Source organism: Gracilinanus agilis, chromosome 4 (assembly GCF_016433145.1).
Source record: "Gracilinanus agilis isolate LMUSP501 chromosome 4, AgileGrace, whole genome shotgun sequence".
Classification (NCBI taxonomy): Eukaryota; Metazoa; Chordata; class Mammalia; order Didelphimorphia; family Didelphidae; genus Gracilinanus; species Gracilinanus agilis.
Genome location: NC_058133.1, coordinates 201,053,436 through 201,079,884, shown reverse-complemented (window position 1 = coordinate 201,079,884; position 26,449 = coordinate 201,053,436). Strand labels below are relative to the sequence as shown.

Sequence of the window (26,449 nt, the reverse complement as noted above, 5' to 3'; positions counted from 1 at the left end):
ACAAACACAACCGAAGCTACCGATCCCGATCGCACACGGGCCTCAGCTTCTTCTGCCAGGCCACCCGCCTGGCCGGACTGAACAACCGGCAGCTCGCCAGATCACTACATAACCTCCGGGACTTGAGTATGGATGAGGTGGCCGGGAGGGGAGAATGGCCGCAGGGGGCTCTGGGAGAAGTCCACCTCCGAGGGAGAGCGCCACTTAGACAAGGCTTCCCCTGTTACCCAGATGTTCAAGGCCCCTATTCTCACGTGCCCAATCTGCCTTCTCGGACACGGTCGACTGAAAGGAGGATTCGAAGCAGAGGCCCCCGTCTGAACAACCTCGCCAGGCCCTGCAAACCCAAGCCGCCTCAGCGCGAGCCCCCTCGGCGAATCCCTGGTAAAAGCCAATAGAAGGGGGCTAACTGGCTTGGGCTTGCTTTTCGTCCCCCTCCCACCTTTCGCTCCACCATCTTCCCTGACGCCATTGCTGTTCCTTTCTTTGCAGAGCCCTTAGGTCAGCGACCACAGTCAGAGGAGGGGACCGCAGAGCTCGGACCGGCTCCCTCCCCACCCACCCTGGTCCAGAGCCAACTCCCTTCCCCACCCCCTGCTACCCCACAGAGTCACTCTTTACCAAATGTTTACCAATAAAACACTCTCTTAGAGAAATTGGTGGCCTGAATCTAGTCTGCATAGGGATGGGGTTGGGGAAAGGAGGTCATGGAGTTGGGGTGGGGGAATTGGGAGTGGAATTTGGCACAAAGAACGCGGTATCTTCCAAATCCATTTATTGGCTCCTTGTATAAAAATAAGGTCCCGAGGGTTCTCCCTCTCCCTCCCCCACTCCCCCTTATCTCCCCTATTCCCCAGACCAAGGGCAAAGGGTAGGGGGGCATTCCCTAAATTCTCGGGAATCACGTCTGATAACTGAACGTGGCTTACAGGATGAAAGGTTAAAGAGGAGGGGCAACGATCTGGCATTGGGGGTGGGGCTGGGCCGCGCACCTCCACGCTAGGGCCCGGATGTGCTGCCCCCTGTAATAAGGAAGTGCACCAATTGGGGGGGGGGGTGCCCCCAGGAGCAGGAAAGCAAGCGTTTTCTTCCCTTTCTTCGTGACTGTCGTTCCCAAAAGCGCTGGGCGCACCACTCTCCGAAGCTGTGGGAAAGGGGATTCTCTGTTGACCCCATACACGAGAGGCGCCTAGTCCCTGTCCACGAGGCCTCACCTCCGGAGGACTCCACAGGTGCGGGAGGAGGGGAGGGGAGGGGTCCAAGCCGCAGCCCAGGGGCTACACAGCGAGGTCGGAGGTCACCTGCAGGGGGGTGCTGGAGGCCTTTCGGCGGCCGCTCCGCCGGCCGGTGTCCGACCTTCGGTAGGGCTGATTCCGAAGATCTGTCGGAAGGTACGTGGAGCCCTTTAGCCCCTGCCTTTGGCCCAGAGCTCATTTTCTCCCTCCCTCCCTTCTCCATCCCATGGGGCACAGGCTTCCTTCAGTGAATGTGAGAAGAGGAGCCCCTACTGTCACCTCTGGCTGTCCTGGCACTTCCCAGGGGAGCCCTGGATCTACTGCTAGGAAGTCTGCAAACCTCGCCTGGAAGCTGGGCGCCAGAAGCAAGACCTAATTCACCCCAACCCCAAGCAGGCCGGCCCAAATGACCCAAGGACCCTCCTGAACTGTGACATCTGATCCCCTCCTCCTAAAACTAGGGGTCACTGCTGAGGCCACATGGTTTAGAAGGGTCAGCCTGCCGGGGCACCCCCCAGCCCTCAGGTACCTTGGGTTAGGCTGGGGGGAGGGTTCTAGAGGGGGCTCTCGTCACTGAGGCCAGCCTCCAGAAACAGTCGGGATGTCCGCTTGCCCGTACGGGCAGTGAAGGGTGCCGTCTTCAACACTGGGGGGGGGGGGGGGGGGAAGAGACGGAGAGGAAAAGGAGGGGAAGGGGAGAAAGAGAAGCCAGAACAGCATAAAGTACAACCAGACAGAGCAGGATGGGGCTGGCAGAGGGGATGTGCAGAAACCTGCCCTCCCCTGCCACCCTGGCACCAGAGAAAGGAAGGCAAGTAGGAAAACAGGGACGAGATAGAGTCCAGCCTAGGTGCTGCTCACTGACCTCCCTCCCCTAGGGCTTTCCCCCATCCTCTCACCAGTGATAATGTCCTCTATGGCCCCATCGCGGTCACTCTCATAGATGAGTGGCTCCTTCTGCTGCTTCCTCTTTAGCTCCGAGATGAGGTCCATTTGCTGCCTCCGGGCCTTGGGAGGGGACTGGATCAGAGATGATGGGAAGAAATGCTTTGGCCATCTAGGCGGCTGCCTCTTCCCCCAACCCCCAGCCCACCACTGACCCTCACCACCCCAGGGAGAGAGAGAGGAAAACCCAGGGGGCTTGAGTAAGACCTGGGGCCATGGAGAGGGGAGAGGGAGACCCAGAAGAGACACCTAACAGCCTCATCCCCAGAGCAAAAGCTAAAGGGCCTTCCCTAGGAATGGACTTTCATTTCATAACAGGATGCTCTCACCCACCCACCCACCCAACAGAAAAACAGAGAAATGACGTCCTCACAGGGACCAGCTATGGTTCTGGTGGGGGAGGGGAGAGGGCAGGGAGAACAGAGATCCAGGGGCTCAATGCCCAGAGGACTGGAGGAGCAGGAAGGGGAATCATGCCTTACCTTGGGCTCTGCAGGTTGGCCTTCACCTGGGATGGGAGCTCCTGCCTCCTGGGCTGTGGCCTCCTGTTTCTTCCATTGTTCAATCTCCTGCTCTGCTTTCTGACAGGACATAGCCGTGGTGAAGAGCATGAACCTCCCTCCCAGATGGTGCCCACTCCAGCCCCGATCCCTGTGTTCACTCCTCCCAGCTGTCTGCTCCTCCAGGGACTGGTCAGAAATGGGGTTTAGTCCTATCTCCCCAAAATATAGGCTTGACCTCCCTCCCCTACTTGCAAATAAGCCTGACTTCTGAAGGGGTAGAAATCAGAGGCAGGACTAGGGGTAAGCAGAGTAGACAGTTACCTAGGGCCCAGTGAAGAGTTTGGGTTTGTTTTTTTTAATGGCTTTATTTTTAATGCCAGAAGATACATCACACCATGAGCTGTGCATATTTATTTTGTGATGGCTCAGGTAACATGTTATAGATATGAAGCTCTGTGGCTAGAGCACTGGAATTCCAACTCTGGAAGACCTGAGCTCAAATTCCTGCCTCAGACACTAGCTGTGTGACCCTGGGTAAATCACTTAACCCCTCTCAGCCTCTGTTTTCTTATCTGTAAGATGGGGATAATAATAGCACCTCCCTCACAGGTTTATCATGTTAATCAAATCATATATATATATATAAATCTATATATCTATATATCACTTTGCAAACATTCAGTTGCTATATAAATGCTAGCTATTAGCTAGTTATTAGCTAGTCTTCTAAGGCTCAGAGCCTCTAGTAAACATGACAGATATTGGGTACAATTTTCAAACTTTACTTAAAACACACCAGGACAAAGCCCCAACCCTAGCTAGAAGCCAATACACTAGAATATTGTTGTTTAGTCTGGGAGGGAGGGGGAGGGGAGTATGGGAGAGGAGAGGGAGAGAGAGACAGAGTTGGGAATCCTGAAGATTGGACATAGGTTTATATCCAACTCTTTGTGGCCCTATTTGGAGTTTCTTGGCAAAGATGTTGAAATGGTTTGCCATTTCCTTCTTCAACTCATTTGACAGATGAGTTAACTGAGGCAAACAGAGTAAAGTGACTTGCTCAGGGCCACATAGCTGGTAAGTACCTGAGGCCATATTTGAACTCAGGTCTTCTATGACTCCAGGTCTAGTACCCTATTTACTGTGCCACCTAATTGCCCCCACAAGAATCATTAGCAGCTCACACTTACATAGCACTTTATATATGTTATCTTCTCACCTATCCTATGTGATATAGGTGCTGTTATTATACTCATTTTACAGACAAGGAAACTATGAGTAGTAAATATGAGGAAGAATTTAAACCCAAGTCTTCCTGACTCCCAAGACCAATACACTGCAGATGTGCCCCACCAAAGTGGGGTGATGCCTGGCCTAGATCCCAAAACCCCTTGGGGGGTATGCAGCCCCTCTTCTTCCCAGGCCTTTCTCAATACCTTATATGCTTTGACGAAGCGACTGAACACGGGGAAGAACATAGATGGGGGTGTGGTCTTGGGATTCTCTCCAAAATACTCCACCACGGATTCATATGCCTCCTGTAAGGGCCTTCTATCAGTCCAGTACATCACCTCCCACCAGAATCCTGCCTAACTTCAGCTCAAACTCCAGCCCAGGGAAGGAAGTCCTCCAGCATTTCTTCCTGCTCTCAGCCCCCCAACATCATGATCCTGACCCTGCTGCCCTCTTGTGTCAGACCCCACCCCTACCGGGCCCAACTGTGCCTGAATCCCACCCTCTAACCCATCTCTGATATTCCTGAGTAGAAAGGAGGATCCTTGGAGGCAGGACCATCTCTGGTGCCTGGCTCAGAAGAGATAATGTGATGAAAGGCTCACCATGCTGATGCCTTTTTGCTACAGTCCCCTGATATGTGTGGGTGTCCCAGGCTTAGGATGATCTTTCATGCCGACCCTGTGCCCACCACTCCCTAAAGTGCCACTCACAGGTACTGTCTTGCCCTATCATCCCACCTGGGCTGTCTTGCCATCAGCCAGCAATTTCTCCATACTTGGACTGTTGACCTTCAAGAACTCCTTCAACACAGGATTATCATCTTGGCGCATGAACTCTCTCCTTGTCAGCTCCATGCCTCGCTGGAGAGCTCGGGTGTCCTGGAGGACACTGTCTAGAGACACTGGGAACGTGGTAGATGAGCAACATATCAGGGAGAGGCAGAGACTCACTCTCTCTGTCTCTCTTTTTTTCTCTCTCTCCCTCTCTGTCTGTCTCTCTTCCTCCCTCTACCTCTCCCTCTCCCTTGTTCTCTCTCTCCCCCCTTGTCTGTCTCTCTATGTCTCTCTCTGCCCCTCAAGTATGCTCTCTCTCTCCCCTTGTCTGTCTGTCTGTCTGTCTCTGTCTGTCTGTCTGTCTGTCTCTGTCTGTCTCTCTCTCTCTCTCTCTGTCTCTCTCTCTCTGTCTCTCTCTCTCTCTCTCTTTCTCTCTCTCTCTCTCTCTCTCTCTCTGTCTCTCTCGTCTTAGCATCAGTTCTAAGATAGAATTGCAACAAGAGCTACACTATTAGGGCTATCAATACTAAGTATTGGTTCCAAGGCAGAAGAGTGATAAGTAAGGGTTAGGCAATTGGGGTTAATTGACTTGCCCAGAATCACACAGCTAAGAAGTGTTTGAATCCAAGACCTCTAGTCTCTAGACCTGGCTCTCAATCCACTGAACCACCTACCTGCCCCTCTCAAATACTCCTGAATTCAATTGTTTCATTTTGTTTTTGTTTAAACTCTTTCTTTCTTAGTAACAACTCTAAAACAGAAAGGACAAGGGCTAGGCCAATGATGGCAAACCTTTTGGAGACTCAGTGCCCAAACTGCAAACTTCATGAAGAGGAAGAGGGGAGAGTCTTGCCCTCATTCCTCTCGCTTTCTAGTAATTAACTCTGGCAGATGTGCCCACAGAGAGGGCTCTGAATAACCCCTCTGGCACACATGCTATAGGTTTGCCAACATGGGACTAAGCAAACAGGGTTAAGTGACTTGCCAAGGGTCACACAGCTAAAAAGCATCTAAGGCCATATTTGAACCTAGGATCTCCCGACTCCAGCCCTGGCTTTCTATTCACTAAGCTACTTGATGCCCTGACAGAATCTCTTTTGCCCTGACTTCTATTCTTTCCTCATCCAGTCATTCCTCGTGGTCAGTCTCAGGGGAACTAATTGTCCAAACTGCTTGGTTTCCCCCTTCTTCTTAGGTAAACCCGAAAGCCGGAGAGGCCAATAAACAACAGAACCCCCCTGGGCCCCCTACCATACCGGCCCCAGCCTTGTCCAGAAAGTGCAAGTCAGCATGGAAACAGGTGAGTTTGGGATATTTCTCTCCAATCACCTTCACCAGGTAGTGCAGTAGAGTCTGTTTCCGATCTGTTGACTTCATCTCCAGCAGCTATAGGGAGAGGGGGTTACCATAGGGAGCCAACTCCAGATACCCAATACTCTAATTCCATCCATGGCAGACTGTGCCAGCATGAGCCCCCATCCCCATTCCCCTCGGACTTCCCTCCCCGCTCCCTGGGTCCAAGCGAGCCCCCTTACTGCATCAAGGCTTTGTAGTCTGAAACCATAGGCCGCCCCTCGTTTACTGCTGTTCATGTAATTCCCAAAGGCCAGGACAATCTGGAGAGGGGAGAGGAGGAGGAGGAGAGGGCTCAGCAGGCTCTCTGCCCAAAGGAATTTTTTTTCCCCCTTAGGAGACAGAAATAGATTTTTCTATACTTTTAGAATCTTCCCTAGAAGTTCTTTAAGGATAGGGACCACATCCTCCCTCCCTCAGAATAGGGACTCCCAGAAAATAGTTCCTTTGTCCCTATTGGCAGCAATAGTATGGAAAGAGCCCTGGATTCTAAATCCAAGGGCCTAGGTTTAAATTCAGACTCTGGCCCACAACACCTGTGACCCTAGAGTAGACACTTTGAGCCTTTGGGCTCCCGCTTTCCCATTGCTGAATTGAGTGGTCTGGATGAGAACAGGAGTTCTTAACCTCTTTTCATGTCATAACACAGTGACAGACATGATAAAATAACACTGCTGAAGCCTCAGATTCCTTCTCAGAATGTATCCAATTTTTAAATGTATTCAGTAAAAGCAAGACTACCAAAGAAATCAATGATAATATTTTTTTTTACAAAGTATCTTTTTAACAGAGCATGTTCATGGACTCCAGGTTAAGAACCCTTGAAATATCTCTCTCTCTCTTTTTTTTAACCTTTACTTTCTGTCATAATGGCAATTCTAAGGCTGAAGGGTAAAGGCTAGACAGAGTTAAGTGACTTGCCTAGAGTCACATAGCTAGGGAGTGTCTGGAGTCAGGCTTAAACTCAGGACTTCCCATCTCTAGGCTTGGCACTCTATCCACTGAGCCACCTAGCCGCCCTGATTATACTTTCTTTAAGACTTCTTCCAATTCCAAATCCAGTGATCCCGTTTTCATCAGGTTAGAGGTCCCAGAAGATAGAGAGTCTATTATCATCACTACATCCCATCAGCCTGGAAACTTCCTAAGGATAGGCTTGCGGCCATGGCCCAACAGTCAGGAAACTCCATTTGTTTGCCAAGTAAAGACCCCTTTGACCCATTACTCTTCCTCCTCAATCTCCTTACCTCTAAGATGTTACGGAGCTTGTCAGAGGATTTGAGGGACATCGAAGCGGCGATAATGGCATTTAGTTGCTGTAGGAAGGGAAGCCAAGGAGAGACTTATATAAACTGATTCAAAGTGAAGTAAGTGAGCAGAACCAGGAGACCAGTGTATATGGTAACAGCAATATTATACAATGATCAATAAGCTATTTTCAACAAAGCAAGTTTCCAAGATAACCCCAAGGGACTCATATTGGAAAATGCTCCCCACAGCCAAAGAAAAAACTGTTGGGAATCTGATTGCAGATCCAAGCATGCTATCTTCCACTTTATTTCCTTCATGAGTTTTTTATTGTATATGTGATATGTGTCTTCTTTCGGGACGTGGGAAATATGGAAATAAGTATTGCATGAAAGTACTGATATAACCTATATCAGACTATTGCCTCAGAGAACAAGGGAGAAAGGGAAGGAAAGAATCTGAATCATAAAATGTCAGGAAACAATTGTCAAGAATTGTTTCTACATATAATAGGGTAAAATAAAATTTAATAAATTAGAGAGAAAAAAAGGAAAGGAAGCCAAGAGTAAGGAGGTGAATCGATGAGCTAAGGAGTGGAATGCAACCCTATGACTCTAAAGACAAGCAGCAGCAAATAATTTCTAGCTTGGTGACTTCCATTTCCTTTTTTAAACTTTTACCTTTTTTTCTTAGAATCAATATTGTGTATTGGTTCCAAAGAAGAGCGATAAGGGCTAGGCAGTGTGTGGGGGGGTGGGGAAGGGGCTCGAAATGACTCACCCAAGGTCACACGGCTAGTGTCTGAGGGCAGATTTGAACCCAGGACCTCCCATCTCTGGGCCTAGCTCTCAATCTACTGAGCTACCTAAGCTGCCCTCAGTGATCTCCATTATCAAATGCTTTATAAACTTAAAAGCACTATATAAATAGAAATATTTATTATTGGGATTTGGCTACTTCTGTCTCCCCAAAAAACCCCCCTAAAATGACCCTAGGGTTTCTCTCCCATCTTTTAGAGGAGGGAACTCCAAATCCATCTTCTAAGCAAGAGCTGGGAAGAACCTCTCAACCAACAAGGTCCTCATCCTTCATCCTTCATCCTACCCCAACTTGGATCCCCAGCTATAGGGTACGATGACCCTGTGAGTCCAAGCATGAAGCCCTTCCTGTCCCTCTCCCTGAGCCTCCCTACCGGCATGAGCATCTGCGCGGTGTCAGGGAAGTTGCCCAGGAAAGCCAGAGTGGCCATTCTCTCAGAGAGGCGAGGGATCCGGCTGAAACGCAGCATGAACCGGTCCTCGTCTGACAGCTCTTCCACTGGCTTTTGGTCCTTCTCATAGCGTCCAATGAGGCTCAGCTCATACTCGGTGGGAAGGAAGCGAGTGAGGAGCTCCAAGAAGTCCAGGCTGAGGGCCTGCAGGTCATACCTGGGGCAAGGTGGGAAGGGCATGAGGAGTTCTCCCAACACACACACACACACAATCAAACAAAAGGTTTGAGCTCTTTGGAGCCACAGATATCTCTGGCTTCTTTCTGTGTCCTTGGGGCACTTTGCTTGGCACACTGGAGGTGATTTTTTTTGGTTTTGTTAAACCCTTACCCTTCTGTCTTAGAATCGCTTACTACCACCCTGGGAACAGGTGCTATTGTAATCTCCATTTTACTATTGAGGAAAGTGAGGCAGACAGAAGTTAAGTGACTGCTATAATGTCACTACTGCTAGTGAATATGAATACTAGCCTGTCTGAGGCCGAATTTAAAACTCAGGTCTTCTTGACTCCAGGCCCAGTACTCTACTCATTATGACAGCTGCTTTTTTTTTTTTAATTCAACTTCTGCCTTAAAATCAATACTAAGTATCAGTTCTAAGGTAGAAAAGCAATAAAAGCTAGGTAATTGGGGTTAAGTGACTTGCCCAAGGTCACACAGCTGGGATATGACAGACCACATTTGAACCCAGGACCTCCTATCTCTAGGTCTGGTTCTCTATCCACTGTCCCAGTAAGTGCATAGCAAGTTTTTCTTGATTCACTGACCATCTGCCCTTCCAAACCTTCTACCAGGCTGCTATACTCTCCAAACCACCAATCACTGGCATTTGGCCTGTGAATACACTCAAAGCACAACCGGACCTTGCCTTAGCACTGTTAGGACATCTGGGCCTTCTCTTAGAAGATGCTAGCCCAGAGAGGAGCACTCACGTCTCTATGGCCTCGCAGATACGGTCCGTGCTCAGGTTGCCTTTGCGTAAGGTGATGGCCAGATTCTTTGCCCGGTTGGCCTCAATGAGTGTCACCTTGCTGGGGGCTTTCTGTGTTGTCTTCACTTTTAGGGCGTTCAAGTCCAAAGAAGGACCCTGAGACTTGGTCTTGAACTGTTCCTCAAAGTCACTCATATCCAGTTCCTAGCAAAGAAGGGAAGGGTTTTAGTGGATTCAGGACCAGAGAGAGCCCCAGGACCCCATCACCAAAGGTGTGTGGCATCACAGCCTTTGTCTTTCTCTTCCCAGCCCAGAGAGTGAGGTTAGTGCCCTTCTGTAGACCCCAGACAATTCTGCCCCCTCCCTGTCAGCTTCATTCCTAATTCATTATGTCACAGGTGTCTCTCCACTACCCACTGCCAAGAATACATGGCACGCTGACCCAGAGGGACAAGGTGGTGCTGGCAAAAAGCTCGAGTGTGACACCGTCACCCCATGAAAACGAGTGGATACGCAGAACCCCCATTAAGCTCGCAGGCCTCAGATTCCACTGGCTGAAGTGGGAGAAGACCATACCTGTAATACTTTCTCATCATTGATCTCAGTAAAGACAGTGCCCGTGATCTGGTTGGGCTTTAGGGCCACCCAGTTGAAAACTGGCATCCGGAACTTGGTCTGAATTGGTTTCTTGGCCTTCACTGTAAAGACCAGAAATGAGGTTGAGCCCAGGGGCAGGAGAGGCCCCAGCTAGACTACAGCAGGGTTAGGGGGGAGAGGAGGTAGAGAGAAAAGATGGATGGGGAGTGGCGAAAGTGGGGTCAGAGGGGAGGGCAGGGTGATGTCTCAGGCCAGCAAAACACAGGCTCTTATTAGGATCCCATGAACAGAGGGCCCCCCACTGCATACACCTCATTTCTTCCGTGGGCTAGAGGGGGCTAAGAGAATATGGAGGGATATTGAGCCTCTGCCCATGATCACCCCCTCTCTAAAAAAGAAATCTCCATTGAAACCCAGAGTCCTGGCTTCACTCACCTGCACTATCTGGAGCGGTAGTGAGTCCCCCAAAGGCACCAGGGAGTCCTCCAGGAGGAGGAGGAGGCACTGTTCCATTCATCCCTGGTGGTGGGGGTGGTGGAGGTGGTGGGGCTGGGGATGTCCCAGGCAGCGGTGGGGCAGGGGGTAGCTCCAGGCTACCAGGAAGGGGTGGAGGTGGAGGAGGTGCCGAAGGTGGGATATCTTGATGGGTAGGTGAAGTGACACCAGGGAGTGGGGGAGATGGTGGCAACGGTGGAGGTGGCGGTGGTGGCAGAGGACCCACAGATGCAGCAGGAGGAGTTGTTGGAGGTGGGAGATCTAGAAAAAGCAGCAGAAAGCAATTGGATAGTCATCTCCCTCTTTGCAGGCAGCTTGCAGTTCCTGGCAGCAGTGGGAGGTAACAGAAGTTCCTCAAGCTTCCTAGGAAACCCTGGTTACCTAGCATGAAGGGCTCACAGGGAACCCACTAGTTCAAGATCCACCCCTTCCCTCTCCACCAAGCCCACACTCCTAGCCCCATGGCAGCCACTTTCTTTGTTTCCTGGACCAAGCGTACCCCTCCTGCCTGCCATACTCCCACCTTGGCCCAAACGCTAGCCCCAGAATAGGGACTTAGAGGAAGCTGTAGTGAAAACTTCCAGTCTCACTGGGAAGCCCCTAAATCCAAATCCCTATTCCCAGGACCATAGATAATAGTATTGAAAAGAACTCAAATCATCAAGCCCCCTATTCTGTGGATGAAGAAACTGGGGCCCACAGGGGTAACTAGTCCTAGGTCACGGAGGTAACTGATTCACCCCCAGGTCCACTGGGTTCGGCTCTCCTCCACCATGCCCAGAGCATCTCTCCCTGTGTGGTACCCAGGAGCAGGTCTCCCAGGGCTCTGACCACAGAGCACCATCTTCATTACCCCCCATCCCCAAGCCCCAGGCTTGCAAACACCTGTGCTGGAGGAGTCGGGAGCCCCAGCCGTCATCACTGTCGTCGTCGGCATCATCATGTCGGATGGAGTTGCCACAACAACCGGGATGATCTCAATGGTGATGTCTCCCCCAGGTCCTCTTAGGATTCGGATTAACCCTTTCTTTTCCAGCTCCTCCAATTTAAGCTCCAGGGCAGAGGGTTGGACTGGGACCGGGGTAAGTATGGGCACCTTCTTGGGCTCAGGAGGCAGCTGGGAGGTCCCCATGGTGGCACACTCACTGTGGCGCTCCTGGATACCACAGCCCCCAAAAAGGATGGGATCAATAACCCCTCTGAGGACATTGAGCCAAAGCCTCCTGTAACCCCCCTGAGTCCCTTGAGGCATGGAATGCCAAGCCTGGCTTCCATGCCCTCCATCACTGTGCCTCCTCCTCCTCTCCATATTTTCCCCAGGCCAGTTCCATTGTCCTCCACCTCCCTCCTGCCAGTGGTCCCATACTCCTACACACACACCCCCTTTCTTCCACCCCCCCCAAGCTCTGACTTTTGTATATACCCCACCAGACTCACCCGGAGTATATCCAAGTCCTTTCGGGTATGGCTCAACTGCTTCTCCAGCTCAGCTATCTTGGCCATGGACTCGTTCTCTGCCTCCCGGAGCCGCTCTGTCAGCTATGGCACCAGCACATGGTGAGCACCCACCCTTGGCTGCTGACATCGGGCGAGGGGGCGGGTACCAGGCAGGCCTGACACCCAGAAGGGGGAGGGAGGAGGGACAGGAATCCCTCTCGCTTCTGGGCCCTTCTTTTTCACTCCCCCACATGTGGAACTGGGACAGGTTTAGGGAATGGGCACAAGGGTGGGCTATCTCCCACTGTCCCTGGCACAAATCCCACTGAGGACCCTCTATTCTTCAGGCCCCTTCCTTTTCCTGGAGCAAAAGCTGGCCTTACTCAGTTCAGAGACCCAACAATGATTTCTGTTCTGTCCATTCAGCCTTTAGCTAGGAATAGCATTTGCCCTCCCCTAGCCGTACTATTTTATCCTTTGAAGTATACTACTTTCCTGCCTGGCACCAGTAGTGGGTACTAGCCATAGTCCTGGAGCAAAAAATACCCAGGGGTCTATGCAGCCCTCAGCCTGTGGGAGCACCAGTCTGCCTGGGTGGGTGGTCAGGAGGGGAGGGCAGGGTCAGACTGAGACCAAGAAGCTCTGGGAGAGAGGAAGACCCAGTGGAGAAAACACAAATGGGCTCATGCTTCCTCCTTCTAGTGGAGGTCAAGAGATCTCAGAGCACTCAGGGTTTTCTCCCACTGATCAGGAGAGTATTGAAGCACCCTTAATGAAGGCAATGGAGGTAGAGGGGTCAGCATCAAAGAATGAGGTATTTAAGCAGTTCTGACTCCTGGGCTTCCAAGGTCACCATTAGAGGTCCTGGGGTCCTTCCAAGGAGCTAATATCTTCTGTCCCCAGAATCGTTCCTCCTTTGGAGGAGGCTGCAGTAGAAGAGGGGTCTCCTCCCTGGTCCCAACCTCTTACCAAGGCCACCTGCTCCTGAAGCTCCTCCATGTGTTCCAGAACAGCATTCTTGGTCTCTGTGTCTTCTAGGAGGGCACCCACATCAAACACGTTATCCAGATATGCCTGAATTTGCACCTGGAGCTTGTCGCTCTCTGTAAGCCGCAGCCTCTGCCGCCAGCAAAAGGGAAAGAGGGGTGAGGGTGAGAGCCAGGGGAGGGTGCCTCCCCTGGTGTTCCCCCAAACAGAGAAGAGGGGCAAACCCTGCTACTTTTATTTTTATTTATTTACTTATTTGTTTGTTTGTTTGGTTGTTTGGTTGGTTGGTTGGTTGTTTTTAACCCTTATTTTCTGCCTTACAATTGATATGAGCATCACTTCCAAAGCAGAAGAGAGGTAAAGGCTGGGAAACTGGAATTAAGTGACTTTCCCAGGGTCACACAGCTAAGAAGTATCTGAGGCCAGGACCCCATCTCTCCAGGCCTGGCTTTTCTAACCACTAAGCCACCTAGCTGCCCCTGATTCTTCTCCTATTTAAAAAAAAAAGTGCCTAGAGACGAGAGGTCCTAGGTTCAAATATGACCTCAGATACTTCCTAGTTGTGTGACCATGGGCAAGTCACTTAACCCCCATGGCCTAGCCTTTACTGCTCTTCTGCCTTAGAACCAATACACAGTATTTATTCTAAGGTAGAAGGTAAGGATTTAAAAAAAAATACCCACAAAAGTCTTCCTCCTCTAGGAAGCCTTCTTGAATTGATCAGAAAAAATGAGACCTAATAGTTTTCTTTTTTTCCTCTATTCAACTTGGGATAAAGTCCCCTGAAGATGGTCTCCTCCAGGCACCCTGACTCTTTCCTCAAAATGCCCATCTAATTCTCACGCCCCTGGCTTTCATGCATTTATTCATAATCAGCAAGCTGGCCTATTTGTTTCTCCTCAGACGTCCCTATTCCCTGCCCTCACTTGTGCAGTCGGTGAATCTGTGTGAGAACCCCCTGGTGCCCAGGCAAAAGGGAACAGCAGGAAAGAATGCGAGCCTCGAGAGTCTGGAGTCCTTACTTTTCAGCCCAGGTTCTGACACTAACTCATTGCGTAGCCTCGGACAAGCCGCTTCTCCCTGGGGCCCTCTGTGATGTGGCAGGCTTGGCCTGGACTTCTCTTCCAGCTCTGAATTCTAGGGCCTCGCGAGCCAAAGCCAAAGGCCAGAGCTTGCTCTGTGGGCCCTTCTGGGCCTCTTGCCGCTGAAGGTGCTAAGAGTGCCCCTGGGCAGCAGGAGGAAGGACTCCCGTCACCAGGCCTTACCTCCAGGTAAACGTCCAGGCCCAGGTGGGTGAACTCATACTGCAGGAAGACTCGAAAATTCATATTCTCCACTGAATGTACCACGATGTTGATGAACTGCATGCAAGCCACCTGTGGGCAGGAGAAGTCAGCGGTCAGTCTGTGAGAGCGGGAATTGGTAACGTGCCATCGCCAGCCCACCTTTCAGGCCCCAACCCCATTTTCTTCAGTTCTGCCCACTCTCCATTTCCCCTTCCCATGATTCCTCCTGGATCCATCCACACAACCTTCCCAGTCCTCGGCAGCCCGATAAATTCCAGCTTTCCCTACAGCAGCAGACCCTCCGCTGCTTCTCCGAGGCTTCGGGCCACACCAAAGAAGCCCCAGGAATCAATAAAGCTTCCCCTGGGGAGACCCCTGGTCCCAAGCCAGCCAATGAATGATGCGGACCGAGGACCCACAGCTTGAAACCTGGAACCTTTGGGGCTCCCAAGTCCCACTCAGAGGGCCTGTCTGGAACAGCTGTGTTTCCCCCCACCTTACCCCAGCTCCCTGCCCCCAACTCACCATGAAGTCAATGTTGCTGTCTTCATTCCGGAAATACTCCATCAATCTCTCAAACCTATTCTTCTCACCACACACCTGGCAGGGGGAGGACAGGGAGGGAGGCTGAGTCACTGTTAGAGGGTGCCGCGTCCCTGGATGCTCCCGAGGCATTGTGGGGAAAATACAGATATGAAAGCCAGAGAGGCCCGAGTAGGTCCCACACTGGGTCACCCGTCAGCTGCATGACCTTGGGCAAGCACTTTATGAATAGTTCAGTTTCCTCATCTGTAAAATGGGCACAGCCATACTCATGCTACCTACTGCATTGGGTTGTTGGAAGAGGGGTATTTTGTAAATCATAATGCCCTGTACAGATGTGAATGATGACGATAATGGGTCTTCTTTAAGTGGGAGGATCTTGACAAAAGAAGTACTTGTTCCATCCCTCTACTGATTTCTTCTTCATCAACTAAGGATCTCAAAGTGCTTCCCTTCTAGGTGATGGTGGGAGATGGTGGGGCCCATCCTTACAGAGTAGAAAGCAGCCCCATTTTATTTTATTTTGTTGGGTTTTTTAATATATACCTTTCCCTTCCACCTTAGAATCAATACTGTGTATTGATTCCAAGGCAGAAGAGTGATAAGAGCTAAGCAATGGAGGTCAAGTGACTTGCCCAGGGTCACACAACTGGGAAGTGTCTGCAGCCAGATTTGAACCCATGACCTCCTATCTCTAAGCCTCCCATCTCCATCCATCTGAGACACCCAGATGACTCCAGGAAGATGAGTCTTTTTGACTTTAAGCCCGGCATTCTATCCACTCCACCACCTCACTGCCAGTTGAATTTATTTATCTGTTTAAGGTGGTGTACTCTAAGTACACCAACCCAAGCCCTATCCCACGTGGGAACCACAGGGCCTGCCAAGAGGAAGGAGAAACAGAGCCAGACTTCCCTGGGGAGGTCTGCCTTGGTGGCCCTCCTCCTTCACCTTCTGCTGGCTGGGGAGCTCCAGGCTTTGCAAGTCTGAAGGTCTGATCCCATGACAATGCTCCAAATCAGTTCAGGGTCTCCTAAGGCTCAAGTAGCCCTCAGAGAGAGCCATGCAAAGAAGATCCAAAGCAACATCCTCAGCCATGCCCTGAACAAGTGCCATGAGGATGGCACAGCCTGCTCTCCCTGAGGGATGGGGATGCCAGGCTGGGAACCATCCCAAGGCCTGAATACTTTGTGGGGACTGCTGGTTGCCACGGTCCTCTCACCAAACCTCACACCCAACTCCAAGAGGGGAGTCCACCGAGCTCACCCTCTCTGCCTGCCCCAGGGCAGCTCCCTAGCTCAAAGTGCCAAGCTCACATAGCAGGCAGACAACCTGGAATCACTGGGGGCAGTGCGGTCACCTAGAGCAGTGGGGACACCTGCAGTTAGAACGGGGACTCAATAAGACCCAAGTCCAGACACTTCTGTTTATTGCTGAATGGCCTTAGGAGAAGCCATTTAACCTCTCAATTCCCTGATGAGAATGAGAGCATCTCCAAAGTCCTGTCCAGATAAAATCTACAATGAAAGAAATTAGACAGGAAAATGGGTATACGAATGTACTATCCGTGAAGCTGTTAATGGGTCCAGCCATTCTGGAAAGCTATTTGGAATGGTGCCCCCAAAGCTATTAAACTCTGACCCAGTGATACGATGACTAAGTTTGTGCCCAAAAAGAAATTTTAAAAAAAAAGAGAGAAAAGACCTATAGCTATAAAAATATTTACAGCAGCAAAGGATAGCATAAGCCCTCTTGGAAAGAAGAGGATCAAGGCATTGGGTCCTTCATAATCACTCAGGCTATGAACCTGGGGACCATTCCATAAAATAAGGAGCTGAAGATACTTATTTAACTTGAAGACTTAGTAAGGAAAAAGGAGAGCTATCTTCAAATATTTAAAGAGCTATCACCTAAAAACAGGATCAGACCTGGGCTGGGGAATGGTTGGACAAGTTATGGTACATGAATGTGATGGAATACTATCATGCTGTAAGAAATAACAAAGGGTCCCTCAACTCCCATGGCCTGGCCCTCACTGCTCTTCTGACTTGGATCCGATGCACAGTAATGATTCTAAGACAGAAGATGTAAGGGTTTAAAAAAGAGAGAGAGAAATTTAACAAAGGGGATGGTTTCTGAGAAACCTAAGAAAACTTGTAAGGAAAGTCTGATGCATACAACTGATGCAATGTGAAGCAAGCAGGACCAGGAGAATAATTAATACAACAACAATATTGTAAAGACAAATGACTTTGGAAAACTTGGAAAGTGTTCAATACAATAACAAACCACAATTCCAGAGGACTCCTGATGAAACAAGATCCCTGGAGTTCAAATGTGGCCTCACACACTTTTTAGTTATGTGGGATCCTGGGCAAGTTGCTTAACCCCCATTTGCCTAGCCTTTGCCCTTCTGTCTTAGAGTTGTTACTAGGAGAGAACGTAAGGGTTTTTTTTTTAATTAAATTAACCTGCTCATCATTTCTTATAGCAAGTAGTATTCTATCACAATCATATGCCACAACTTGTTCAGCCATTTCCCAACTGATGGGCATCTCTCAATTTCCAGTTCTTTGCCACCACAAGGAAAGCTGCTATAAATATTTTAGGAGAGAGAAGTTCTTTTCCCTTTTCCCTGATTACCTTAGGAAACAGACCTAATAGTTTAAAAGTAGATGACACATGTTTTAACAGGGGTTTTGGCTTTCTTACTTTCTCGGTGGTGGGGAAGGAGACCTTTGTTTCAAAACAGAATAAAATTTAATTTTAAAAAATCAACTTATAATCCCTATTTAATCCCACAGTAGGGAACCTGTAAGCAGCCAGAAACCTGCTTTCTTTGTTCCTTCAGGGTGGACAGCAGGTAGAGGTGGAGGAGCAGATCAAAGCCTAGCCAAGCTAGGGAGAAGGGGAGGGAATGTGCATACCCAGGACAACATTTTCTTTATTATTATTATTATTATTATTATTATTTACCTTCTTACCTTCTGATTTAATATCCATTCTAAAGCAGAAGAGCGGTAAGAGCTAGGCCATGAGGGTTAAGTGACTTGCCCAAAGTCAGACAGCTAAGAAGTGTCTGAGGTCAGATTTGAACCCAGGACCTCCCAACTCTAGGCCTAGTGCTGTATCCGCTGTCCTTCCAAGCTGCCCCTCAGGACAACATTTTCTACATAATCTGTAAATACGCATGTGTACATCTTTTCTTCCTGGGTTAGAACATAAGCTTCTTGAGGGCAGGGGCAATTTCACTTTTATCTCTTTGTGCCCAGGGCTTGGACCAGTGTCTTGCAGGTAGAAATGCTCTGTGGATTGATCCACTTTTTAATTACTGGAATGCCTGATCAGGAGCCCTTCCCTGACCAGCTCTAAGCAGGACAATCCTGGCAGTGTATTCGTCCTTTATGTCCTTACACCATCACCAGGGAAAGCCCAGGCCAGCAGCTACTCCCGTGGGCTGTGAGTCACTGTGCCCACCACCCTGGACTCTATTTTTTTTCTTGAGGCTGACAGTTTCTCAGACACTACCTAGCCTGAGAGTATTAATAGCTGAGCACAGGCAGAATGTGGGGGAAGAAGGCTACTGAGTGCCAGGAGCTAAATCCTGTGAGGGAGCTGGCTTTTCTTTAAAAAAAAAAAAAAAAAAAAAAAAAAAAAAAAAAAAAGAGGGTAATGAGTAAGCAAGGGGAGTAGGAAAGAGACAGAAACAGAAAAGGAGGAAGGAAGGGAAAGAGGGGGGAAGAGAAAGAAGGAGGAAGAGAAGGAGAGAAGAAGGAAGAAGAGAGACAGAGAAGAGGAAAGAAAAAGGAGAAAGGAGAGAAGAGACAAATACAGAGAGAGAGGGATGGACAGGGAGAAAGAGACAGAGACAGAGAGGACACAGAGAGAGGGAAGGAGAGGGAGAAGGAGGAGAGACTGAGAAAGAGACTAGAGGAGAGAGGAGGAGAGAGAGAGGGATGGAGGGGGAGAGAAAGAGATTGAGGACAGAGAGAGGGAGGAGAAGAGAGAGAAGAGAGATTGAGGAAAGAGGAGAGGGAGGAAAGACAGAGAGAGAGACAGTGAGACAGAGAGGAGAGACAGAGAAAGAGAAACAGACAGGGAGAGAGGAGAGAGAGAAAGACAGAGACAGAGAGGAGAAAGGAGGGAGGGGGAGAGAGTTCTTAACCTCTACTATAAGGGACGGAAGAATAAAGAACAACTCAAGCTGGAGGCAGCAAGTTAAATCAGTGGATGGGTTGTTTGATAAAGGGTTCTGGAGAAGAAATATCAAGGGATACAATACTGACTGTGTAACTTCAGGCAACCCACTTAACCTCCGTGGGACTCAGGCTCCTCTTTTGCTTTTTTTTTTTTTTTTTTAAATTTTAAACCCTTAACTTCTATGTATTGATTTATAGGTGGAAGAGTGGTAAGGGTAGGCAATGGGGGTCAAGTGACTTGCCCAGGGTCACACAGCTGGGAAGTGTCTGAGACCAGATTTGAACCTAGGACCTCCCGTCTCTAGGCCTGGCTCTCAATCCACTGAGCTACCCAGCTGCCCCCTCCTCATTTGCTTTTAAAAAATCAGAGGGTAGTTGGGTGGCTCAGTGGATTGAGAATCAGACCCAGAGACAGGAGGTCTTGGGTTCAAATGTGGTCTCAGACACTTACTAGCTGTGTGACTCTGGGCAAGTCACTTCACCCCCATTGCCTAGCCCTTACCACTCTTCTGCCTTGGAACCAATACACAGTATTGATTTTAAGACGAAGGTAAGGGTTCCACAAATGAATGAATGAATGAATTAAACAAATAAATGAATGAATAAATAAATAAATGAATGAATGAATGAATGAATAAATAAATAAATGAATAAATAGATGGTAGAAATTTAAAAATCAAAGGTTTGATGAGTTGAGTTCCAGGGTCCCCTCTGGTTCTAATTCTCTGATGAACCCCTGGGGAGCACACATAGGGTTAGAAGTAAGAGATTTAGGGCCAGAGACAAGGGAGAGAGAATGAGGCCACGAGCTGGAGCAGGCACAGTGTCCAAGGCCTCTGAAGGAGTTTGGCAGCCATCAGGACTCGGCCTTGTTTCACCTCTTTTTCCCAGGCCTATCCAAAATCCTCTTCCCCCACAAAGGCCTTTACAAACTAAATCACCCCCCCACCACCGTCTGCTCCATTTATCACCCTCCTTGGGCTCTCCACACACTTGCCTCCAGAACTGACGCTGTTTAGCGTTTCCATGTCTGCTACTGTGTGGGACTAGTTGGGATTTGGTTGTGTCTTGGCTCCCCCATTAGACTGGGGGCTCCCTGAGGGAGGAGACTGGATCTCCCTCATCATTGTGGAGCCCCTCAACAATGGGCACTGCCTCCCCCATCACCACGCTAGGGGTTCCCCCTCTTTGGATCCCTCCCAAAGCACAGGACAAATTGTCCTGGGTGGGGGAGAGGGAGAGAGACTGGATCAATGAGGAGCTCTCAGCTCCCACCCATGCCTACTCACTCCATCTCAAACAAGGCAGCTAAGGTAGTGGCTGTGTGTTGGGACAAGGGAGTCAGGAAAACCAGAGATCAAATCCTGCCTCAGATTCATCCTAGCTGTATGATCCTAGACAAGTCACTTAACCTCTCAGCCTCAATTTCCTCGTCTGTAAAATGGGAACAATAAAAGCACCTACCTCACAGTTTGTTGTGAGAACAACTTAGATAATAGATGTAAAGCACATTACAGAACTTTCCTTGAAGCACCATATAAATGCTAGTATTATTACTATCGATCAGTCAATAAATACTTATTTTAAACCTTTACCTTCTCACCATTGTGAGCCTAGGACTCCCATGATCCACCATAGTGAGCCTAGAACTCTCATGATCTACTATAGAGTGAGGCTGGGACTTCCATGACCCACTAGAGAAAAACTGGGACTCCCATCACCCACACTCGTGAGCCTGGGACTCCCATGATCTACTACAGAAAAACTGGGACTCCCATGATCCACCATAGTGAGGCTGGGACTCCCTTGACCCAGCAAGAAGGAGGAGACAGATAAAAGGGCCTGGGGCTGCCGTACCTCTTTAAAGTTGTCAAAGGCAGCCAAAATGATGTCATGTCCTCCCCGCACCAGACACACAGCAGCCAGTAGCTCCAGCACAAGAGCCTTTGTTCTAAAAAGAGATTGGGGGAGGATGAGAAAGGAGAGAGACGGGCCAAGCTGAGAAGAAGGAATGGAAGAGCTGAAAAGGGTTGCTGGAAAGATGGGACTGGCTGGCTGGATCAGAGAAAGGCAGGATGGGGTAGAACCTGGGCTAGGAGCCACTGAAAGGAGGGGAAGGTCAAGATCATGAGAGGAGAGAGCTGGGGAAAGCCGACAGAAGTGAAATAATCCACACAGCTCTGGGAAAGCTGGGACCTCACCTGGGACTCTTGTTGTTGAGGCTCAGAGTAATCTCATTGACGCAGGCTGGATGATTCATGACGAGGCTGAAGCCGGACTGGGGAGAGAGAATCCTTTATCAGTCAGTCCATTCTTATAACAATTTCTACCCAGACCATATGGTTCCAAAAAACTCCCAGTAGGGCCCAGACAATTAAAATGTTGGGAGGAATAACTAGGTGGCTCAGTGGATAGAAAGCCAGGCCTGGAGATAGAAGGATCTAGGTTCAAATCTGACCTCAGACAGTTCCTTGATGGGTGACCCTGGGCAAGACACTTATCCCCAATTGCCTGACCCTTATCACTCTTCTGCCTTGAAACTTGAAAATTCAGTATCAATTCGAAGACAGAAAGTAAAGGTTTTTAAAAAAATATCACTGGGAAATGTTTAACAAAATAAATCAAAGTATAGTAAAACAAAATGGTAATTTTTGGTTTTTTAAGTTGGAATGAGGCCTTGCAGGGATCAGTTTCTATTTGAGTCTTGACACCCCTGGTCTACATAACCCTTAGAAGGGTACATAATGCAAATGTGATTATTCCCATTATATGGATGAGAACTGAGGCTCCAAAATCTGAAAAGATTCTGCTCAAGGTCACATAGCTAGTATAGGTGTCAGAATCAGGATGTAAACTAGATCTTTAGACTCTGAGTCAGCTCCACCTGTCCCCCTACCTTTGGGCAGGAATATGGCCAAATTACATCCAAAGAATGAATCATCTGCCTTCCCTCTTCCATTTCTAGGTGAGAATCCCCCAGTCTCCCTCAGTCATTCACGGTAGACCCCCTCAGCATATAATCACCCTCATAGATACAGAATCACCCAAATCTCAGAATAGAAAGAGGTCTCAAAGGTCATTTGTATCATCCAGTCACTGCTGGAAGGCCTCCAACATGGGGTAACCCACTGCCTCCTATAGCAGCTTTCCCTTGAACTCCTTCTACCAAGATTATGTTTGCCTCTCAGCAATTTTCCTGAATTAAGAAGGTATCTAATCTAGTTCTGATCTCTTAAATCCTAGGCAGAACAGGTCTGATCCAGTGATGGTGAACCTATGGCATGGGTGCCAAAGATGGCATGCAGAGCACACTCTGTGGGCACATGGCCACCTCCCTCCCCCAGATTTGTTACAAGGCTGAAGGACTCGACTCAGGTGGTGCTGCTCCCCTCTCCCTCTCCATCATGCCTGATGACATTTTCCCCCATACCCCACCCCTCTTCCTAGCAGCCAATGGGAATGCACAGGGGGGAAGGTGGGTGGCTTACATGAGGCAAAGCTGCAGAGCTGGAGGGGAGCAGAGCACTTGGGCCACTCCTCTCTCCCTTTCTACATTTGCTGAAGACATTCCTCACTTCCTCCACCCCTCTGCCCTGCAGCCCAAAGGGAGAGTTTTCTCTCTCCCCTGTGTATGTGTATGGGGGAGAGGGTGGGACATAGCCAGCACTTAGTGGGAAGCACATGGTCTAGGAGTGGGGCCCAGCACTCCATCTCTAAAAGGTTCCCCATCAGTAGTCTAATCCTTCTTCCACATGACAATCCTTTAGACACTTAAAAGAACTATAGCTTCCCCCTTCCACAGGGTTCTCTTTTTTTAGGTTGTTTTTTCTGCTATTATTCAGTCATGTCTGACTCTTTCTGATCCCATTTGGGGTTTTCTTAGCAAAGGTACCGGAGTGGTTTGCCATTTCCTTCTCCATCTCATTTGATAGGTGAGGAAACTGAGGCCAGCAGGGATAAGTGACTTGTCCAGGATCACATAGTAAGCTTCTGAAGCTGGATTTGAACTCATAAACTAGGCTGACTATGTGCCACCTAGCTGCCTTTAATTTTCTAGCTTCTTTATAGATATATTTGTGTTCCTCAAAGTGCATTTCCTTTTGCCCTGTTGTAGTCATTATCCTGTCTAAATATCCCTTTATCAGGGACAGCTGGGTGGCTCAGTGGATTGAGAGCCAGGCCTAGAGACAGGAGGTTCTAGGTTCAAATTTGACCTCAGATACTTCCTAGCTATGTGACCCTGGGCAAGTCACTTGACCCCCATTGCCCAGCCCTTATCACTCTTTTGCCTTGGAGCCAATACACAGTGTTGATTCTCAGTGGGAAGGTAAGGGTTTTAAATAAATAAATATCCCTTTAACTTTTTAAAGGCCCTAAATTATGACTTTCTTTAACCTTCTCTACTCCAGGCTAAGTGGTCCTGGTTACCTATTCTCCACAAGAATTAGGATCAGGGATGTGATAGAGCCAATTCAAACAGTTTCACCTGAGAGAGTCGACTGTTAAATTTTCCATTTGAGCATTTTTACCTTGGAAATGGGCAAATGATACAAACTGGGACTTAATTTATTGTTTTATTAATTGTCTGGATATGAGAAAGTAAGAGATATCGTAGACAAATTAATAAAATTTTTTACAAGTTTCTCTGATAAAGACCTCATTTCTCAATTACATACTGCATATAGAACTGAGTCAAATTCATAAAAAAATAAGATGGGCAGTCCTGGGTTCAAATCTTGTCTCAGACACTTCCTAGCTCTGTGACCCTGAGCAAGTCACTTAACCCCCATTGCCTAGCCTTTACCAGCCAAAATTTAAAAAGAAAAATAGTGTTAAAAATAAATAAGAAGAAAAAAATTTAATTTTTAAGAGAGAAAATGTTAAAAATTCAAGTTATACTATATAGATGTTTATATTATACTGTATATGTAATATGCATATATTATGTATATGTATATGTAAGTATGTCTTTTTCCCCTGTAAAAAGGGAATTACCCTCCCTTTGTTTTTTTTCAATGTTATCAATCAGCATTTACCATTGAGATGTGCAAGTACAAACACACCCTCAGAGAAAGGAAGTTGAAACCAACAAGACAGGAAATTGACTCCACACACACAGTGCCACGTAAATTAAGGAACTTTGGTTCCTGAGATGTGAAGTGGGAGAGCTAATAGGTGAAGAAAATGGCTCATAAAGGGAAACCCAGCAGAAAGTAAGACACTGGGATTCCCATTCAGATTCTGGTGGAGATTCTGATTCCTTCCTGTGTTGGTGACTCAGGCTTAAAAGACTCTCTGGCTCTGGTGACTCTGACTGGAGACACATTCTTGTGTTAGTGATAGTCTTGCTGGAGACACTACTGCACTGGTGACTCTTGCTGAAGGGAGATGCTTACTCTGGGGACTCTTGCTGAAGATATTCTCTAGGACTAAACTGCTCCCTACCTCTTTCCTACATTTCCCTCTCTTTACTATCTCTACTTGGCTTTAATAAAGCTGTTAAAGCTGCTAACAGACTCATAATTTAATTTTAATTATTACAATGTGGTGACCTTTTTAACTATTACATCCCTTTCTGGAGAGCCAGCTATCAAACATTTGTTGGCACACCACTGCTTAGGTCCCAACCTTTTCCCTCTCTTCATTCCTGGAAGGAGTGCTAAACAATCCTGGGATGACTGGAGATGGTCTGAGGCTGACAGGGAAATGCTTAAATAAGAATTCCAGGGCTCAAAGCACATCTACCTCATTCCTAAATTAAAACAAAATGGTAGGAAAGGGAGGGTGTTGTATTCCATCAAGTTATAGACTGGGAATCAGAAGACCCAGGTTCAGATCCCAACTCTGCCTCTTAGCTATATGATTGAGGCTCATAGAGTTCCCATATTTTAAAAAATGAGGTATATAATATCAACTGTCCCACCTGCCTCACAGGGTTAGGAGGATAAAATGTAACATATGTAAAGGGGAACAGGAATTGGACTTGTGATTTCCTTGGCATAGGGGACTCCCTAATGTGGATAAACTCTCTACCAAAGCAAAGGTTGGCATCTTCTCAGTAACTTACAATCTTAGTGTCCTAGAACACCAAGAACTTGTATTTGCCCAGCATAACAAAGCTAGAGAGAGGACTTGAAAACCTAGGTCTTCCTGGCTCTAAGTCTAAATCTCTTTACACTATTCCACATAGCTGGCTTGCTCTCCCTCTCCCTCCCCCACCTTGTGTGTGTGTGTCTGTCTCTCCCTCTCTCCCCCTCTCCCTCTTTCTTTCTCCCCCTCCCTCTCTTTCTCTCCTCCCTCTTCTCTCCCCCTTTCTCCCTCTCTCTCTGTCTCTCCCTCTTTTTCTACCCCCTTTCTTTATCTCTCATCTCCTCCACATACATATATACACATATTCATATATATATATGTGTGTGTGTGTGCATATATGTTTATGAAGAACACGGAGGAACAATGAAGAACATGGAACTGTCCATCAGTTATCCCTTCCACAAGGTCAACCCACATCCTCTTCTGGCCATATATCTTTTCTGATGCCTTCTCTCACCATCTTGTGCATAGTTCTTTGATGGTAAAATGCTACAATCTATTTGTCCACTCCATGGGCCTCTCCCTTGCCCTTTGGGCAAGGAAGCACTTAATCTTTTAGAGTATGGTGATATTTCAGCATTCATAGTCAAAGGGCACCAGTGGAAAAAGTTTAGTCATGAAATACACTGAGTAATTTCCCAAATGCAATCCAGTATATGTTCTTTCTCCTGTTTAATTCTAGATTTCAATTCAACCTTCATCAGTAAGGTCTACCTAAGGTATATGTACTGATGGACCACTTCTATGGGCCATCCATCCAACTACATAGCATAGACCTTCTTCATCCATGTGAGTTTTCCTATGTGGACAGTTATGCCAAACTCATTTGAGTGATTACAGATTCTGTTTAGAAGGCTTTGCCACCTTCGGAGACTGAATGCAATCAAATAGTTTCAAAACTGTGTGATTTCTAGTTCCTTGTGCCCCCTTTTCTTCCACTCTGGCAAAGTTGCTGCTCAAGACTGAGAGCATTTTACATTTTCTGTTTCCTGGGTGGCCATGGCCAAACAGTTCCTAACCTGGTGCCAGACCTTTGGAATGATAAGCCTCTGAGCTTATCATCTTATCACCTAAGCCCTCAGATAACAGTCTTTGTCTGTCCCCCTGGACTATTTGGGAAACATTTCCATCTTGGCAGGACTCGTTAAAACTTGGGCTCTGCAAGCTTAGCCTCCAATAATCCAGAGTCATCTCCATGGCAAAGATAAGGAATTAGCGGAGAACTTTTGCAGAATGGGAAGTACTATAGGAAAAGAGAATGTGGAGTGTCCCTGAGGGGATTATATATATATATATATATATATATATATATATATATATAT

At 48.1% G+C, this 26,449-nt stretch overlaps 1 protein-coding gene across 1 annotated transcript in view; it reads right to left on the bottom strand.

Annotated features, from left to right (window-relative positions):
* Positions 1 to 758: 758 nt before the first annotated feature.
* Positions 759 to 26,449, bottom strand: part of FMNL1 (formin like 1) — an 88,215-nt gene continuing 62,524 nt past the window's right edge. Inside the window, exons 2-20 of the mRNA XM_044675125.1 lie at positions 21,239 to 21,331; positions 20,895 to 20,988; positions 14,821 to 14,895; positions 14,275 to 14,385; positions 12,992 to 13,141; positions 12,023 to 12,124; positions 11,471 to 11,741; positions 10,526 to 10,846; positions 10,070 to 10,191; positions 9,495 to 9,697; positions 8,486 to 8,720; positions 7,293 to 7,361; positions 6,228 to 6,308; positions 5,949 to 6,078; positions 4,657 to 4,820; positions 4,120 to 4,221; positions 2,663 to 2,761; positions 2,135 to 2,255; positions 759 to 1,381 (exon numbers count right to left, since the gene is read on the bottom strand). Of these exons, the coding sequence (XP_044531060.1) occupies positions 1,278 to 1,381; positions 2,135 to 2,255; positions 2,663 to 2,761; positions 4,120 to 4,221; positions 4,657 to 4,820; positions 5,949 to 6,078; positions 6,228 to 6,308; positions 7,293 to 7,361; positions 8,486 to 8,720; positions 9,495 to 9,697; positions 10,070 to 10,191; positions 10,526 to 10,846; positions 11,471 to 11,741; positions 12,023 to 12,124; positions 12,992 to 13,141; positions 14,275 to 14,385; positions 14,821 to 14,895; positions 20,895 to 20,988; positions 21,239 to 21,331 (2,647 nt within the window). The 3' untranslated portion in view covers positions 759 to 1,277. The remainder of the gene's footprint in view (positions 1,382 to 2,134; positions 2,256 to 2,662; positions 2,762 to 4,119; positions 4,222 to 4,656; positions 4,821 to 5,948; positions 6,079 to 6,227; positions 6,309 to 7,292; positions 7,362 to 8,485; positions 8,721 to 9,494; positions 9,698 to 10,069; positions 10,192 to 10,525; positions 10,847 to 11,470; positions 11,742 to 12,022; positions 12,125 to 12,991; positions 13,142 to 14,274; positions 14,386 to 14,820; positions 14,896 to 20,894; positions 20,989 to 21,238; positions 21,332 to 26,449) is intronic.